We start from the raw sequence: 16,753 nt of genomic DNA, 5'->3' as shown, positions 1-16,753 counted from the left end.
GAGCAGGGCCCATAGGCCACACAGGAGGGGGCAGGACAGGACAGAGGCTTTGTGTGGGTGCCAGGGTGAGAGCACCCAGGAAGAGGGCTCAAGTGCACGAGGAGGGTCTCATCTGGGGGCAGGATGGCCACGCCCTCTGGAGGATCCCTGAGGCTCTGGCGCCGATGCCACACCCAGCCTTTCTCTACTATGACTCTGGGGAAGTGAGGAGGGGCGCCCTCTCCCTGATTTCTGTGTCCAGACCCCACTGTGGAAGCTGGATGTGAGGAAAGGCACCTGCTACCCACGCGGACAACCTCCAGCAGAGCGCACAGTGACCAGGGCCGCTCACAGACAAGGGGGTGTCTACCTCCGGCCGCACGGGGTCCTCAATGCCCACGACAGCTATGCAGGTAAGATCGCCCACGACCTCATTCTCGTCATCCCAGTCAGGCTCCTGGCCTGCAGAGAAGTCCCGGTAGGCGATGCAGATGGTGCGGAGGCCATCACAGGCCATCGGCTCAATGATCTTCTTCACCATGTCATCCCGGTCCCGAGGACGAAAGCCTCGGAGTTCACCATTGCTGTTTAAGATGTTGGTGCACCTAGGTGGGGGGAAAGGGGGAGGCAGCGAGAGAACAAGAGGAAACAGTGCCAGTCACGCTGGATTAGGGGTGAGCTTAGCCAATGACGGTATCCTTGTAAAAAGAGGAGAGGACACAGAGAGACGCGGGGAGAGGGCCATGTGGCGAGAGGCAGACTGGGGAGATTTAGCTGCAAGCCAAGGAATGCCAAGCGAGGCCATGGCAGCTCCCCATGGACTCGATGGGGCAAGGGTGCGGCACATTGGCAATCAGCTGTCACCATGGAGTGGGGACGTGACAAGGCAGCTCTGATAACCCCAGGAGCTTCTCAGATGGGGCAGGACTGGGTGGATTCAGATGGAGACAGGAGGGAACAAAGGAGCTTAGGGCCCCAGAGGCAGGTGGGAGAAGTGAATGGGGCTCGCGTGCCAGGCTGCTGAAGAAGGAGCTGGCGTGACTGGGCTGCGGCAAAAGGAAATGAGACGGAGTGGGGACGAACCAGGTGCTGGGAGGTGACACTGCTTGTGCCCCCTCATTTTGTTTTAACAGCTTTATTGAGGTATAGTTCACACACCACGCAACTTGCCCATTTAAAGTGGACAATTCAATGGATTTTCATGTCACAGGCATTGTGCAACCATCACCACTATCTAATTCCAGAATATTTTCATCACCTCTAAAAGAAGGCCCACATAAGCAACAGGAAAATATAGATCAACTGGACTTCATCACAATTTTAAAGCATGTGTGCATCTAAGGACACCATCACGAGAGTGGAAAGACAGCCCACAGAATGGGAGCAAGTGTTTACCAGTCACATATCTGATAAGGACCTAGTGTCCAGGACATATAAAGACCTCTTACAACTCAACGATGAAAAGACAAATAACTCAAAAACGAGCAAAGGACTTGAATAGACAATTCTCCAGAGAAGACATACAAATGGCCATAAAGTACATGAAAAGATGCTCAATGTCATTAGTCACCAGGGAAATGCAACTCAAAAGCACCATGAGACGCCACCTCACAACCACTAGGACGACTGCCGGCACCACTGTCATAGTATCAGAAAATAAGTATTGATGAGGGTGAGAAACTGGAGCCTTTGTGCGTTGCTGGTGGCAATGGAGAATGGTGTCCCCTCTGTGGGAAACGGTTTCGTGGTGCCTCAAAAAGTTAAACATAAGAGTTCCCATATGACCCACCAATTCTACTCCTGGCTACATACCCAAGAGCACTGACGCAGGTGTTCAGTCAGAAAGTCACACAAGCATGTTCACAGCAGTGTTACTGACAATAGCCAAAGTGTGGAAACAACTCAAGTGTCCACAGACGGAGAGATGGATAAACAAAAAGTGGTCTGTGCAGACAGTGGAATAGTACGCAGCCTTAAAAAGCAATGAAGTGCTGACACATGGGTGAACCCTGAAAACTTTACACTAAGAAGAGGCCAGGCACAAAAGGCCACATAGGGTGTGACTCCATTTCTATGAAATGTCTGGAACAGGCCAATCCCTAGGGACAGACAGCAGATGAGTGGGTGCCAGTGCTAGGGTGGGCAATGGGGAAGGACTGCTAATGGGGATGGGGTTTCTTTTGGGGTGATGACCATGTTTTGGAACTGGATGGTGGTGACAGCTGTATAACGTTGTAAATGTACTTAATGCCACCGAACTGTCCACTTTAAAGTGGTGAAAATGGTCAGTGTTCTGACCATTTATTCCACCAGGTTCAATCCACCAGGACAACAAACAAAGAAACTGTGTACATACCCCTTGGCTACCTCCAGCCATGGCCCTGGCCCCTCCCTGCCACCCACTCACTTTTTGAGCAGGATCTCTGAGGCCCCCTTGCTGAAGAGGCGGAAGCCGCCGTCGGGCATGCGGATGGCTGTGCTCATGGACTTGCGGACAGAGTTGAAGGTGTACACTTTGTAGAGTTTGTCTTCCGGAATCTGCTCGCGCACAGGCTGGAAGTCCTGCTTCAGGTCCAAGACGAAGCCCAGCAGAGCGCACTCCGTCTTATTGCCCACTTGGCGTGGGAGAGCGCCTTCCTTCTCCGGAGGCTGCAGGGTGAGGAGAGCCAGCATGGCCCTGGGCCCCCGAGACCACCCCCGGCTGCCCCCGGGGCCCGCACGGCTCAGGGTGTGGGAGCAGGGAGCAGAGGAAGGCCTCCAGTGCAGACTGGATGGGCAGCTTTCCCATCATTCACCATGCTTGGAAGGGCCTTCCAGAATCTGCAGGCCAGGGATGGGGAGGAGGGTGCCCAGCACCCCAGAGACCATGTGGCACTGGTCAAAAGTTCTTAAGGGAGGCTAGTGAGCCCCTCGCCCACCCAGCCCTGCCCCTGCCAGGCTCACTAGTATTTTGGTGGTGTAGGCACTGTTGATGGAGATGGCGTGGACCAGGAGGTCGAGGATCTTGGGGGTCAGGGCGTTGGGGGCTGGAATCTCTTTGTAGTGGGTGTCCCCTAGGTAGGACTGGACAACGGTCATACGGTTCGTGGTGAGTGTGCCCGTCTTATCCGAGCAGATGGCCGTGGCGTTGCCCATGGTCTCGCAGGCATCTAGGTGGCGTACCAAGTTGTTGTCCTTCATCATTTTCTGCAAAGGGCGCAGACAGGGGTGGGGGTGCCTGGGTTGTTCATTCATCGGGTGGGTGGAGCAAGAGACGGTCAACATAGACATCAGGGGCCACTCTGCTCTGCTCAGCCAGCTCCATGTGGGGCACTAACAGCCCACTGGGGACTTCAGTCAGCACTGGGCTGACAGCAAGGCTGGAAGGCACTGCACGGATTGGCTGCAGGGTGGCAGACAAACCGAGGGCACTGGCCTGTAAGGCTTCAGGACTCTCATCCACCCGGGGGATCTCACCTGGGTCCTCCCCTACCCAGAGCCCCTGTCACTTGCCCACTGGCCCTGCGGCTCCCCAACCTCAGCCGGCTCCCACACACTCTGCCCACTGCCTCCTTGCCCCGGCCTCTGCAAGCAGCACTGGCACCTCTACCTCCACCCTCAAGTCCCCTCCCCCTGTCCTCCCCCTGCCTGCATCCTGCAGATGCCAAACTCCAGGCCTTTCCCACCACCCGCCTGCTTTCCAGCTCATCTCACTGTGCCCAGGAACCTGGGAGGGGAAGACTTCTGTGCTGCCGGAGCTGAGGTCCCTGCTCAGCGCCTCCCCTCCTCTGTGGGATCCCAAACTGTCCCCAGTTCTCACTGCGGCCCCAGTGCCTATCCCAGTTTCTGGGCCTGTATAATGGTATCAACTGTAAGTACTATTATTACCTTGACAGAGTAAGCTAAGGAGATGGTGACAGCAAGAGGCAGGCCCTCTGGGACAGCCACAACCAGCACAGTGACACCAATGATGAAGAACTTCACAAAGTACTGCACGTAGACGGGTGTGCACTCTGCCAGCCATGCCCGGCCGTCCACGACAAAGGTCTCAATGACAAAGTAGAGGACCAGGATGATGACGGTGATGGCAGACATCACCAGCCCTGCCGCAGAGGGTGGGGCAGGAACGGGGTGAGGGAGGCAGGGAGGAAGAGGGAAGAAGAGGTAGGAGCCAGGTCAGGGCCTTTCCCAATAGCTCAGGGATGTGGCTCTGCAGGGTGAGCATGGGGCCTGCTTGTGTGGGGGCTCCAAAGGGCCTCTGCTGGAGTCCCCAAATGGCAGGAAAAGCATGGCTGTGGGGGACCAGCAAGCTTCGACCCACCCTCAGAAGTCAGGGTACCAGCCAGCTGGCTGCCTTTTGACTGTGCCCCAGGCAGAGCCTGGAGCCTGGGGTGGGGAGCCCAGGGGGTAACGTGAGTAATTCGTGTGCCCTGGGGCCTTAGTGGAGGGTTTGGAATTTATGTGCACGGGGGAGGGCTGGGCCAGGCCCTGATGGCCATCTCTGGCCCTAGCCTGTACCCGCTGGCTGCCTGGCCCACATATCACTTGTCACATCCCTTCCAGCTCACCTGCAGGAGCCTGGTGACCTCTGCTCCCGGTCCCTACCTGCTTTCCCAATCTGCACGGCCAGTTTTGTGAGCTTCCCCTGAAGGACAGACTTCTCCTTCTTGGGCACGTTGGCTTTTTTCTTCTCCCGCTCCTCCATCTCCCCGCCCTCCGCACTCTTCAGGGGCTGCATTTCCATGGCAACTGCCCCATCCTGCTTCTTAGCTGCACACAGAGGAATCCCACAGCCAAGGTTAGGGCCTGGCTGGGGTAAAGAGACTACAAGTGGCTTTCATGGGTAAAGACATGCCACACCATAAGAGAGGACATGGGATTCAGTGGAGTTCTCTAATTTCCAAGTTAAACACGGCTTCCTTCTCTCCCTCCCAAGCCCAGGCCCTCTCGGGGTGGATGGGGTGGCTCCAGTGCTGTCCTAGGTAGGACAGACAGATGGTTCTCTTGGGGGAAGGGAGGACAGACACAATCACGAGGTACTTGGGCACACAGACAGGGTGACCAGTCCTGGAACACCCAAATCTCAATACCTGAGAGCAGAGGCCTGTAGCCCAAGGAATGTTCCGGAATCTTGAGCTGACTTATCTGCCCACCAGTGTCCAAGCCACCTGTCTGCTCTAGTCAGAGGGGCCTAAGAGCCTCTAAGCCGTCTCTCCTCTCAGCAGCCTGTCCCCTGGGCAAGCCTTGTCTGTCTGTCCAGCTGCCTCCCCCTAGAGCAGGTGGCCCCCTCACTCCTCCCGTGAGGGTCCTGTGCCCCTCATCCTTGCTACCTTTGACATGGTGGTGGCATGTCCCCCAGCTCTGGCCCCCTGTTTTCCCCACCCCTCTGCCTCTGTCACCTCCCTCCCCACCAAGCTCTGGCCGCACCAACTCCACAGCCTCAGGGTCTTGACGACTGCCGAAGTAATTGTGTCCACCCCTACCTGTTTCCTGGGCCCCGGCCCCCAGCCAGCAACGCAGGGGTTCCCCATCCTGTCCTTGTGCCCTGCCCAATGGGGCTCTTGGCACTACTGCCCTCACCTCTTGTCTCCTCCTCACCTGGTGGCCTGAGGCCACTCACCATGGCTCTTTCCTCCCAGCGCCTCAGGGACACACTGGCCCCACACAGCTGGGCCACTCCCCCTTAACCCAGGGCTCCAGACATTAGGCTGTCCCCTGCCCCTAACCCTCACAACCCTAGTTATCCTCTAAGCTCCAAGTGGCTTGTCTGACCCTGTTATGGTCCCTGGGTCGCTGGGTGAGACCATAGCATACTACACTTGAGTATTGTCCCCATGTCCCTCTCTCTGTGCCGTGACCTTCCAGAGGGCCTGGGCCATGCTTTGTCCATTTTTGGGTTCTCTGCACCTAGAATTGCTCGCTGATTTGACCTGACATCTCCTCTCTTCTGTGGGCCACCTGCCATCCAGCTACTTTTGCTGCCTGTGTCTCATAGCCGGACACAGGCCTGGCCACAGAGTGTCCGCACCCACCAAGCAGCCGGGCTGGGAGCAGAGCCAGGCTTCTAGCCCTTGGCTGGCTGCTCTCTCTCCTTGGCCCACAGGGTCAGCTGGAGGGTAGCTGACCTGTCCCCCTGCTCTGGCCCCACTGACTGGGATGCAGAGCTTGGGGAAAATCACCCACTCTGTACCCCAGTTTCCTTATCTGGCCAAAGTGGCCCCGGGGTGCTCATGTACAGGTGATCTCTGTGCACTTGCTGGGCTAAGGCACAGACAAGCGTGGGCTATGACGATGGATGGGCGGCCATCCTCTAGGTGGCCTGTCTGAGCTTCCATCAGTGTCTATGGACAGGATGCCTGGAGCAGCCCCAGGGGTGTGCCCTCTCCTCCCTCTGCACCAAGATGGGACTATGGAGCCCACTCACCTGGTCTCCAAGTGAGGCCGGTGGCCCCTCCCCCCATGCCCTCCGCCAACCCCATCCCCAGGGCTCCAAGCGGCCGCCCCAGCAGTGGCGCGCGTTACCTTTGGTCTGGCTACTCTCCATCGCCCCATCCTGCTGCTTGCCTACAATGGAAGAGGGACGACAGACACGAAGGCTTGAGAACATCAACGTGGCGCGCGCGCACGCGCGCGCGTGCACACACACACACATACACACACACACACAGACACACGCGGAGGACAGCCTCAGGGCTACGTGGCAAAGGAGGAGGGAGCAGAAGGAGCGGCCTGATTGCTGGTGGCCCTGACTGCTGCCCAAGGTGGCACCTTCTCAATGCCCTGTACTCTCCAGGCTCATCCTGTCACCACCTCCCCACACACAGTCCCCCCAAAGCTCCAGGATTCCTGAGCAAGACCGCTTGCTGGCTGGGGCTCCCCCTGGGCCTTCATCCAGCTACCCACAGAGAACCCCTAAAGCCAGTCCTTGACAGGTCCAGGGTCACGTGTGGCTGGTAGCAGGAGGTTTCCAGAAGCAGGGTCCTCCTCTACTCGGGATGTTGCTTCCCCAGAACCCGCTCAAGGGGTTCACCTAGATGGTTCCTAACCCCCCGTAGCTGGGCAGCCAGCACCCAGCCACCCTGGCCTAGGGATTGGATTTCCCTGCAACCACTGCCAGCAGTAATCTCAGTTTGTGCCTTAAAGTGATAAAGGAATGAGACCCTGGGACTCTGCTAGACCTTGGGCACCTACTAGGCACCTCTAGGTCATTGGTTAACCTAGGGCAAAGCTCACTTGTAGCCCAGGGCACTGCACAGGAGGGCTGGGCTGAGTGCCAGTGCCCTGCAGCACTGGAGAAAGTGTGCACATCGGACAGGACAGGCACTAGGGGACCCGCCCAGGGGCTTCGGTGGTGGCCACAGCCCTCCTAGGGGCCATGGCGCCGGACAGCCCTTCTGAGGGCTACAGTTAGAGGAGCTCTCCTGGGGGCCACAACCAAAATGGCCCTGGATCCAGAGATGAATCAGCCAGGGCAGGAGGGGCTTATGGGCTGACCTATCAGTCACCACCCAATGTCTCATGTCCCTGGGGATCCAAGTGGCATGAGATGTCAGGAAGCGGGAGAGGCCCAGGGCCCCTGTAGGGGTTGAGGGGGGCAGTTCAAAGGTGAAAGAGACTTCTGGGGGGCAGGGAAGGCACCCATAGACATATGATGACAGCACAATGACAATACAGCACAACAAGGGAGATGCTGGCCATGAGGCCCAGAGGAAGGAGGGACTACAGAGCCTGCCTGCAGGTGGGTGGATGAGAGAGCTCTGGAGGAGGGAGGAGTGCAGTGAATGCTGCGGGAAGATGAGGACTGGGCCTGGCACAGAGGGGCAGCAGTGGAGGGAAGGTGATGAGGGGAAGGAGGACACGTGGAGGAGAAGGGTACATAAGAGTCAAAGTCAAAAGGTAAGAAATAAGGGGTAGCGGGTGGAAAGGGGGCTGGGGAGGCCGCGAGGGGGAGGGTGACGGGGGAGCTGCCCATGCTGCTGCTGCCCCTCCAGGGCCTCTCAGGGTCCCCTCTCCAGCACCCGCCCTGCCTGAGGGTGCTGGGGTGGGGAAGGGGCCTGGGAGGGGCTGGATGGATCTGGTCAAGTTTGAAGAGGAGGAGGACCAAGTTGGGAAAGACACCAGCATTTAAGGGACAGAGCAGGAAGTAAGGAGACTGGGAAAAAGGTGCAGGAGCCACTGAGAGTATAGGTTCCATTAGGCCAAGGGACAGGGCCTTGGAGGGTCTGGTATGGAAGAGGCTCCTTGCCAACCAGTTGGGGATGAGGCCACCAGGTGGGGTCAACTGGGCTTCCCTAGAGAGAGGCCTGGGGACTTCAGCCCAGCCCGGACGGCCAGATAGGCCCAGGGCCTGCCTATCGGCCTGTGTACTCCTAGGGCACTCACTGCAGGGACAGGGGGCTGGTGTGACAAAGAAGGGGGCTGCGTGGCAGAGGTGCCCACGCAGGGAGACACAGGCCCAGGCTGCCAGGAGGCAGGGCCTATGGAAACTTCTAGGCAACAGCAGCTTACCCAGCTCCTCCCTCACCGCCTCCAGGAGGAGGGAGCTTCTTGAGGTGACCCAGTGCCCAGCCTTCCTTAGGCTCACCTGTCCCCACCCAAACCTTGGCTGATGACCGCTCCCCAGCTCACCAGCCCCAGTGTGCGCTGGAGGCTACGGGCAGGAAGCAGAGCTCTCCCACGCGGGGCACACATCTAGCAACCTGCTCCTACCTGGTACCGGCTGCAGGAGACGCCTGCGGGCAAGCCCAGGCCAAAGCAAGGGGGGCCCTGGGCACACTGCGGGCAGCCCCCAGACACTGCTCTGCCTCCGCCCAGCCTTCTCTGACCCCGTATGGCCTTTGAGGAGTTCCGTCCTGCTCTGCTGCCTCGTCGTGCTCGGGCGGCTCTGCCTCTGACTTCTGGCCCCCGTTTCCCTGGCTGCCATGCTGGCCTGGGGTCCTTGGCACCTCAGTGGGTGCTGGCCCTGCTCCTGTCCAGGCGGGGCACAGTCCTTCACCCCAGGAACATGCTCCCAAAGCCTTAGGGGGACAGTGGTTTAAGGAAAGCTACCCGTACACAGAACTGGGGGGACCCCAGCCTTCTGGCTCCCTAGGGGAAACCTCCGAAGAGCAGTCCCCGAGAAGGCTTGGAAGACAGGGTGTGGCCTCCTACCCACTGAGCGCAGGCCGTGGTGACAGGCAGCCATGTTGCCGTACCTTTCTTATCCTTCTTCTCCTCCTCTTCTCCACCAGTTCCAAGCAAGGTAAAGATGATGCCTGTCTGGGAGTTCACACCGACGGCCGTCACCACCATCCTTCCAGAACCCTCCATAACATGAGTGCCTGGCAGAGCAACACAGAGAGAGACAGGAGTTTGCACCCCTGGTGAAAGACATGTTCAGCACCCACAGAAACAGGGACTCCGCACCAGAGGCCACCAGAGACCGTATTGACCTGAAGTCTAGGCTGGAGGCCCTCCCGGGTCCACAGAGGAGGAGGGGCTCACCCAGAGGCATGGGGAGCCATTCTTGGGGCCCACCTAGGGCCTCTAGCCGTCCTGTCCTGTTTCCCACTGTCTCTCCCACGGGGATAAACCCTGGGCTAAGTCAGGACCTTCTGGGGAGGAGCACTGCCCCACGGGTCTTCTGCAGGCTCCGGATGTGGGGGGAGTGTGGCACTGTGCTGACCCTCAGGAAGCCTCTCCTCTTGGGGCTTCCCGGTCAGCACCAAGGGCCCCCCTGGGCTGAGAAGGCCCACTGCCTTGCCCTGTGGCCAGAGCTGCCACTGCCAGGCCTCGTGGTGGATGGAGTCCTCAGACTCCCTACCTGGAAGGGCTTTCAGGGAGGCCCTGGCTGAGGCCGGCCTGGCAGGCTGGCTTGGACTCGGATGCTGGGCCAAATGGCTTTTAAGGCGACTTCACGCTAGGCTGCTCAGGAAGGTGGCCCTCACCTGAGAGCAGCATGGGGTCCTTGTCGGCGGACTTGCGCACGTGGTCCGACTCCCCAGTCAGGGAGCTCTCATCCAGCTTGAGGTCATTGCCCTGGATGAGCACGCCGTCAGCAGGCAGCAGGTCTCCTAAGGGACGGCCGGCGGCTAGGACCAGAGGCCATGGGTGCATGCGGTCTTTCTCCCCACCACCTCCCCGCATTGCCGGGCAGGTCCCACCTGACCTATGGGCCACTCGGAAAAGGGACTTGGGAGACCTCTTCCTTCCACCTCTGCCTTTCTGGGGGGAACCACCCACACCTAAGCATGTCATCCAGCTCCCAGGGAATGGGGACATTTGCCTCCTTCATGGTGGGAATGGCCTGCTTGCTGGAGTGTTGCTGCGTCTGAAACTCCCCCTCTCTGCCCTGCCTCACGCTCCCCATGCGCCCCAGCTCCGGCCTCCTGCAGGCGAAGACACGCATGCCCCTGGGGACAGAGTCTGCACTGGGGGGGTCTCCTCTTGGCCACCCTCCCAGAAATGAGAGTGGGCTTCCTTGGCAGGGTGGGTGGAGATTGGCACACTCACCGTACTTGACCTGGGCAATGTCCCCTACCACCAGTGCGGCCACAGGGACCTGGAGGAGCTGCCCGTTCCGGATGACCGTGAACTTCTGCTCCTGTTCAATTCGGCTCTGTAGGCCTCGGAACTGCTTCTCCTTGCTCCAGTCGTTGAAGGCCGTGACCAGCACCACACAAATGACAGACAGCAGGATGGCAGCGCCTTCAATCCAGCCAGCCTCAGCCTCGCCCTCGTCTTCTGCGCCACCTGACACATTCCCGCAGGCTGTGCCGACAACCAAGGGAAGGAAAACATGGAGAAGTCATGTGAGCCCACGTGCCCTACCACTGGGATTGGGACATCCTGTGAGCCTCCCCTCGTCTCAGGTCTCAGTCCTCCCCCTCCTTCCAGCCAGGCGCCTGCCCTCACCTTCACTCTCCTCCCCGGGCGGTGCATAGAACGACAGGCCCAGGGAGACAATGGCGGCCACTTCCAGGATGATGAGGGTCACGTCCTGCAGGGCCTCCCACACCAACTGAAGGAAGGTCTTGGGCTGCTTGGGAGGGATGAAGTTCTGCCCATAGATCTGCCTGCGCTTCTCCAAGTCATTGGTGCTGTCCGCCAGGCCTGCGTGGCGCCCAAGAAGCACAGAAAGAGATAGTGGGGCCAGCTGGCCTTATGTGCCGGGCACCCTGCTCCTGGCCAGTGTCTGCCTCGCCCAGACTGTCAGCTCCAAGAGGGTGACACCTGCACAGGCCTGGTGCTGCGAGCCTTTCTGCAGAGCCTCGGGGGCGCGTGTGTACAGCGAGCGTGCGGCCCCTCCGGCTGCCGCCATGGGGAGCCCGAATCCCCTAGCACGAGGTAGGGCTACTAGTCGGGGAGGAAGGGCTGCCACCCTCCTCCTGACACACAGATGAGAAAACAGGCCCAGGAGGCTACCCGACTATGGCTGGGACCTGACCCGAGGCCACGCACCTCCCTCATCTACTCTCCCAATCTCTGCGCTGTCCTGTGCCACCTCCAGACTACCTCTGAGGAGGATTCGGAGGAAGGTGATGATAGCTGATGGGGGGCGCAGAGGGAACCAAACAGGAGAAAGAGCATCTAGCCGCCCCCTGCGGGACAGCATGTGTCGGGGGGACTTTCGTGGAGATGTGGGAGGGCCACCAGTCAAGGGAGGTGGGGTTGGCATGAGCCGGCTTCTGACCAGATGCCAAAGACTTGGCCAGGGCCCTCTCTGAAGGGGCTTTTCCTCCTGTCGGGACAGATCTCTCTGGCTCCTAACATCCGGGCTCCCCATCTTCTTCAGAGCACGTCTGCATGGTGGGAATGCGCATCCAGGACACGGATGCCCTGAGAACCGGACAGCCACTGGGCCTTGGCCACACTCCCATCCTCACGGGCAGCTGGTCCCAAAGACTGGCAGGGTCACACAGCATAACCTGCGGGGGCGGGAAGAGCCTGGAAGGCGGGCAGGGCCAGGGCCAAGGGCTACGGGAGTCTCCAGAAGTATGCAGCGGCCCATGGTGCCCATGGCTGCTGAGGAGGACAGAGGAGTGTCTGCTGAAGACAGGGAGTGGAGGCCTGCTTTCCAGAAGTTTCTCAGGGAAGGAGCAGAGGAGAGGGAACATGAGAGCTAGCAGGGGAATGCAAGTTCTTGGGTTCAGAGACCCAAAGAGGGGGACTGATGTGTCATGTGAGGAGAGGAGAAAGGCACAGGCTGGGCTAGGGGGAACCAGAAGTCACAGCAGTGAGGGCAGGAACCGAGAGAGCTCTTGCAGCCTTTTCTGGGTCTTGCTTGGCCTCACCGTGTCATATGACATCCCACTCTCAGCCATGCCTAGGGAACCAACCCCTCTGGGCTGGCATCTAAATGGTGACTTGAATTACACCCAGAGTCACTCTGGAAGATTTGGTGACCAGCTTCCTCAGGAGTCCCTAAATTAGCCTTGGCCTCTCAATCACAACCACCCCTCCTTACCCAATTCTGTCACCTGTTATCCCTGAGGACAAGGCGTGGGGAGGCTGGGGCTAATGGGATTGTCAATGGTTCATGCTGATGGCATGGCATCCCCAGGCCAAGGACACAGAGGGTCAAGGGTGGGGTGGCCAGTTCCAATGAGTCCCTCTGAGTCTTAAGCAGACAAGGCACCTCAATGCAAGGCCCAGGGGCTGAGAGGGCCTCGACCAAAACTCTGGAGCCCCAGGAGGCCACTCACTCACCCCAGGTGAGCCATCGTGGCTGGGAGGGCTGGAGCGGTAGGCTCCCTTCCTGGGGCTCTGCACCGAGGCTGGTGAGCCAGCCTGTGAGGGCCTGGTCTCGGAGGGGCTCAGAATTCACATACACAGGGGGGCTTAGCTTCTCAGTCTACCCTGGCCTGGACCAAGGCACCGTGTCTGAAGGCACTGGAAGCTTCCACGTATGACTGGCATCCAGGCCACGGGCCTCCAAGCCTGGACACCATTCCTTGGCCCTGTCCTCAGCCGTCAGGCTTCACCCTCTCCGTGCTGCCACAGCTTGCTGTGCTCCACTGCCTCTTTGTCTCCCAAGGGACCAGCCCCACACTGACCCCTAGTGGGCAGACAGCAGCTTGCAGCTCCCGGACCTGAGTAGGTGGCATTACTCCTGCCACCTGCTGTGGGGACAGGAGGGTCTGCAGGCTTGGGAGGGCATGCGAGACCCAGCCCCAGATGACTGAGGGCAAGAAAGTGCTAACTGTGGGGCTCCGGGGCGGCGCAGGGCAGGGCCCGGCCAAGGTGGGAAGACTGACAGGCAGAAGCCCTCGGCCGGCACAGCCTTGGCACGTCCTCCCCACCCAGAAGAGCTGCAGCTGTCCCTGCCTTTCTCCCCTGGCCTCATTGTGCCTGGGCCCAGCCGGCCGGCTCGGGTTTCTGCAGGGGCCAAAGGCCTCTTTTTGGAGGCCCACAGTCTCTCCAGCTTCCCCAGTTGGGCATCTGGGAGAAACTAGGGACCTCAGCTCCTGAGGTGGCAGGAGAGAGGGCTGTGGACCAGGAGCCCAACCGCGGGGCCTGTGGCTCGCTCCGGATTGGGGCCTGTCTCCTTGAACCGCAGGAACTGTGAAAGGTGGGGTTGATGCTAGGGACACACCCAAACTCTCAGTCTCCCAGACACCCAGGCCCTCTGCTGCCCTAGCCTGGAGCCCCTGGAGAGGGACAGAAGCCCACCGCAGCCTCTAGAGAGCCCATGGGTCCCCCTGGCACCATGCGAGTCTGTCTCCTGCGTGCCCTAGCCACGCGCCAGGAGCTCCCTCTCTGCCCCTCCGTCAGCCTCTGCCTTGGCCTTGACTCGCCCTTGCAGCTCCTCCCTCCTTGCCCTACACCAGGCAGCTGCCCTCAGCCCGGCCCTGTGGCCTCGGCCTTCCTGTGGGCTCGGGGCTCCTGACAGCTACTGCCGAAGCAGCACCCACCGTGGGGGGCGAAAGGCAGCTGCAGCCCCTCTGCTTCCAAGCGAGTGCCTGCGCAGCAGCCTGAGGGCGGCCCGGGTCCAGGGTGTGGGGGCGGGGGGGCCGGCTGGCCTGGACACAGATGGGCAGCCTGCCCAGAGCAGAAGCCAGATGCCATCGGAATTGGATTAGGACCATATCGTGTTGGATCCCAGCTAATCCGCCTCCTCCTTTCCATGACCGCCTGTGGAGACCAGGCCGGCGAAGGGGTGGGGGCCAGGTCCCCCTGGCAAGTCCACCACTAGGCTCGGCCTAAGACCCAGGTTTCCTGGCCAACAGGAGGAGAATTCAGGATGGCTTCTAGAATCCTCTTGGATCTCTCCACGAAGGCTGGGCGGAATGGACTGATGTGAAGACAAAGTCCCCCTCCTGCAATGCCCCACACACCTCCTTGGCCTCCTGTCCTCTGTAAAGCACCTACATGGGGGTGCCTGCCTGCCTCCTCGGCACCCCCAAGTGTGCCCACCTTGCCAGGGGGTTGGCGCAGGGCCTGGAGTACATTGTGTCTGAGCAGCAGTGAGGGGCAGGTGGGTATGGGGGAACTCTGGGGCCTGTTGAGGACCCCATGCCTGCCTCAGGCTCGTGGTTGGGCTGAGGGCATATGGGGAGCCAGAGTCACCTGCTCTTGGCACCCAGACAGCTCGAGCTTGAGGACCTTGAGGGCCGCCACGGTTGGAGAGAGGAGGGGCTGGTGCTCGTGCCACTCATTCTTCAGGCAGCAGCCCCAGGCCTGGTGGCTCCCTACACTGCGGCCACAGGCGCCCAGGTGCTCAGGAGCCAGTCAGGGACTGGGCCACCCACCTGTGCACCTGTCCTTCTCCATGCCCACCCCCTCCACAGGCCCGAGCGAGCTCCCGCTCTGTGGCAGCATCGGGCAGGTTCCCAAGGGCCTTGACATTTTAAATATTTAACAAGGCCTGACAGACGAGGGAAGGGCTGCCAGCTGAAGCCCATCTGCTTCCTTTGATCTGGGAGAGGCCAGAGCCCTTGTGGCTAAATGGCCCTCCACCCTAGCCTCCTCTGAGCCCAAGTCCTGGGGCGGGGCGGGGCGGGCAAGGAGGAAGGAAGGAAAGAGATCCTCTGGCCCAGTGCCCAGCCATCTGCCTTGACAGCACACTGCACCCGGATGGCGCGTGGCGGGCGAGGCAGGGTGTCCGTGGGCACGTTAGCTCCACAGCACAAAGCAAGGGAGACCCAGGCAGACCCCGGGAAGGCCACTCCATCTCGGGTTCCTGGTCTGGACCACGGGCCACCCCCTCCCTCTCCACTCCTCCCTCCGGCCTACGCGCCACTCGCGGACAGATGGCTGAGGCCAGAGCATCCAGTCTCCAAGTGGGGCGGGAGGCTGGAGGTGCTGGGGGCCGTGCCCGGGCAGGAGCAGAGAAGATGGGTGGGCCAAGGAGCCACTGAGATCAGCTGCTGATCAAATCAACTCTCACTGGCCGGGGAGCAGGCCTGGCAATGTGCTGGGACAACCCCGGCAGCCTTGCCAGGTGAGCGCCAGCTGGGTCAGAGGACACTCCAGCTCCTGGACTCTGTGGCTGGGCCCAGCTCCCCGGTGGTCTTTGCCTCACAGCAGACCCCAGCAACCAGGGGAGAGGCAGGACCAAAAATGGCAGTCAGGCCTCCACCCCAGATCCTTCTAGAGGGTGCTCACTGGGTTTCCTAGAGGCCCACTGTAGCAGTGACACCTATACTGCCTCAGGCTTGCCCCTCTGATGAGCACTCTGGGGCCTCCCCCAATGCCCCAGCTTTGTCCCAGATGGGCCCGTGCCAGGGAGAGGCCCCCTGCAACCCTGCACCCCTTCCTCTCTTCTGAACCCCCAACTGGACACAGGGCTGAGCGTACAGGGAACCCCCAAACATGCAGACCGGGGCTGTGTCTTCCTCCTCCATCAACAGGAGGCTGTCTGCCCCGCCCCATTCCTCAGAAGCCATTCTGGGGTTGCAGTTTGGGGCCCACCCTGCCTGCGTGCGCCTGGCGGAGTTCCCATCTCCTCCCTCCCCCTCTTTCGCTCTGTAGAGAACAGCTGCCTGTCCAGGACAACAGCCTCCTCACTTGCACGAAGCATCCCCCACTCACGGGAAGTGGCCGGGAGGAGGGGCGCGGGCAGGGGTCATGGGGCCTCCTCTCCACAGAGCCCTCTAGGGACCTGCTGCAGTGGCCACAGAGCCCTGGAGCCCATCCTGCCTCGGCAGTAAGGATCTCATTGAGGACACCCCAAAGGCTGGGAGGAGCGCCGGTGGCGCAGGGAGGGCCTTACCCTCCGTGGGTGAGGTCTTCAGCCGCCTGCAGAGCCCGTCAACATCCCCGTAGGCTTCCTGGATCTTCTGCAGCGCCTCGGCCCCTCGCAGCTCCATGAGGGAGCGCAGCTCAGCCAGCGTGCACCCAAAGCCACCCGCATGGGGGGCCTCCCGCTGCTGCTGGGGCTTGGGGTGGAACTCGATGGAACTGTTGGCCATGTCGCCCATCCTGCCTGTCGGGCCTTCTCACAGGTGCAGCCTCAGCTCGGCCGCAGCTAGGGACAGGCAGCCACCTGCGGTTCCAGTGCCTGGGGAAGGTGCGGTGGTGGTGGGGAAGCAGCTAAGTGTGGACACCTAGGGAGAAGGAGGCGACAAAACTGAGGGCTAATCTTCCAGAACATTCTCTGCAAATCTTTGCTCAGTCTGAGCCATGACTCATCGAGTGCAAAATTTACCTCACAGGCTGGGCCAGTGGCTCTCGTGCCCTGCCAGGCTCCACAGTGAGCACCCAGAGCTGGCAAGGCTTGCCCGGGTGGGGAAGGAGCAAGTGTCGGTGCCTCCTGTTGGGACCCTGCTGCCACCAGCACTGGCCGGCTGGGATATGGAGGCTCTCAGGGCCCCCA

General features: G+C 60.5%; 1 protein-coding gene across 3 annotated transcripts in view; it reads right to left on the bottom strand.

Annotated features, from left to right (window-relative positions):
* ATP2B3 (ATPase, Ca++ transporting, plasma membrane 3) overlaps positions 1–16,484 on the bottom strand; it is a 42,459-nt gene extending 25,975 nt beyond the window's left edge. For 2 of the 3 annotated variants that reach the window (XM_012662051.1, XM_012662049.1), the window contains exons 1-11: positions 16,151–16,484; positions 10,852–11,049; positions 10,450–10,707; positions 9,885–10,010; positions 9,153–9,278; positions 6,481–6,522; positions 4,564–4,728; positions 3,847–4,061; positions 2,923–3,165; positions 2,387–2,628; positions 350–584 (exon numbers count right to left, since the gene is read on the bottom strand). In XM_012662051.1, the coding sequence (XP_012517505.1) occupies positions 350–584; positions 2,387–2,628; positions 2,923–3,165; positions 3,847–4,061; positions 4,564–4,728; positions 6,481–6,522; positions 9,153–9,278; positions 9,885–10,010; positions 10,450–10,707; positions 10,852–11,049; positions 16,151–16,358 (2,058 nt within the window). In that variant the 5' untranslated portion in view covers positions 16,359–16,484. The remainder of the gene's footprint in view (positions 1–349; positions 585–2,386; positions 2,629–2,922; positions 3,166–3,846; positions 4,062–4,563; positions 4,729–6,480; positions 6,523–9,152; positions 9,279–9,884; positions 10,011–10,449; positions 10,708–10,851; positions 11,050–16,150) is intronic. The other variant, XM_012662050.1, reaches the window with a different exon arrangement.
* Between the last annotated feature and the right edge of the window lie 269 nt (positions 16,485–16,753).

Source organism: Propithecus coquereli, unplaced genomic scaffold (assembly GCF_000956105.1).
Source record: "Propithecus coquereli isolate 6110/MARCELLA unplaced genomic scaffold, Pcoq_1.0 Scaffold748, whole genome shotgun sequence".
NCBI classification, from domain to species: domain Eukaryota; kingdom Metazoa; phylum Chordata; class Mammalia; order Primates; family Indriidae; genus Propithecus; species Propithecus coquereli.
Note: the sequence above shows the minus strand (reverse complement) of the source record. Positions and strands in the feature narration are given on the sequence as shown.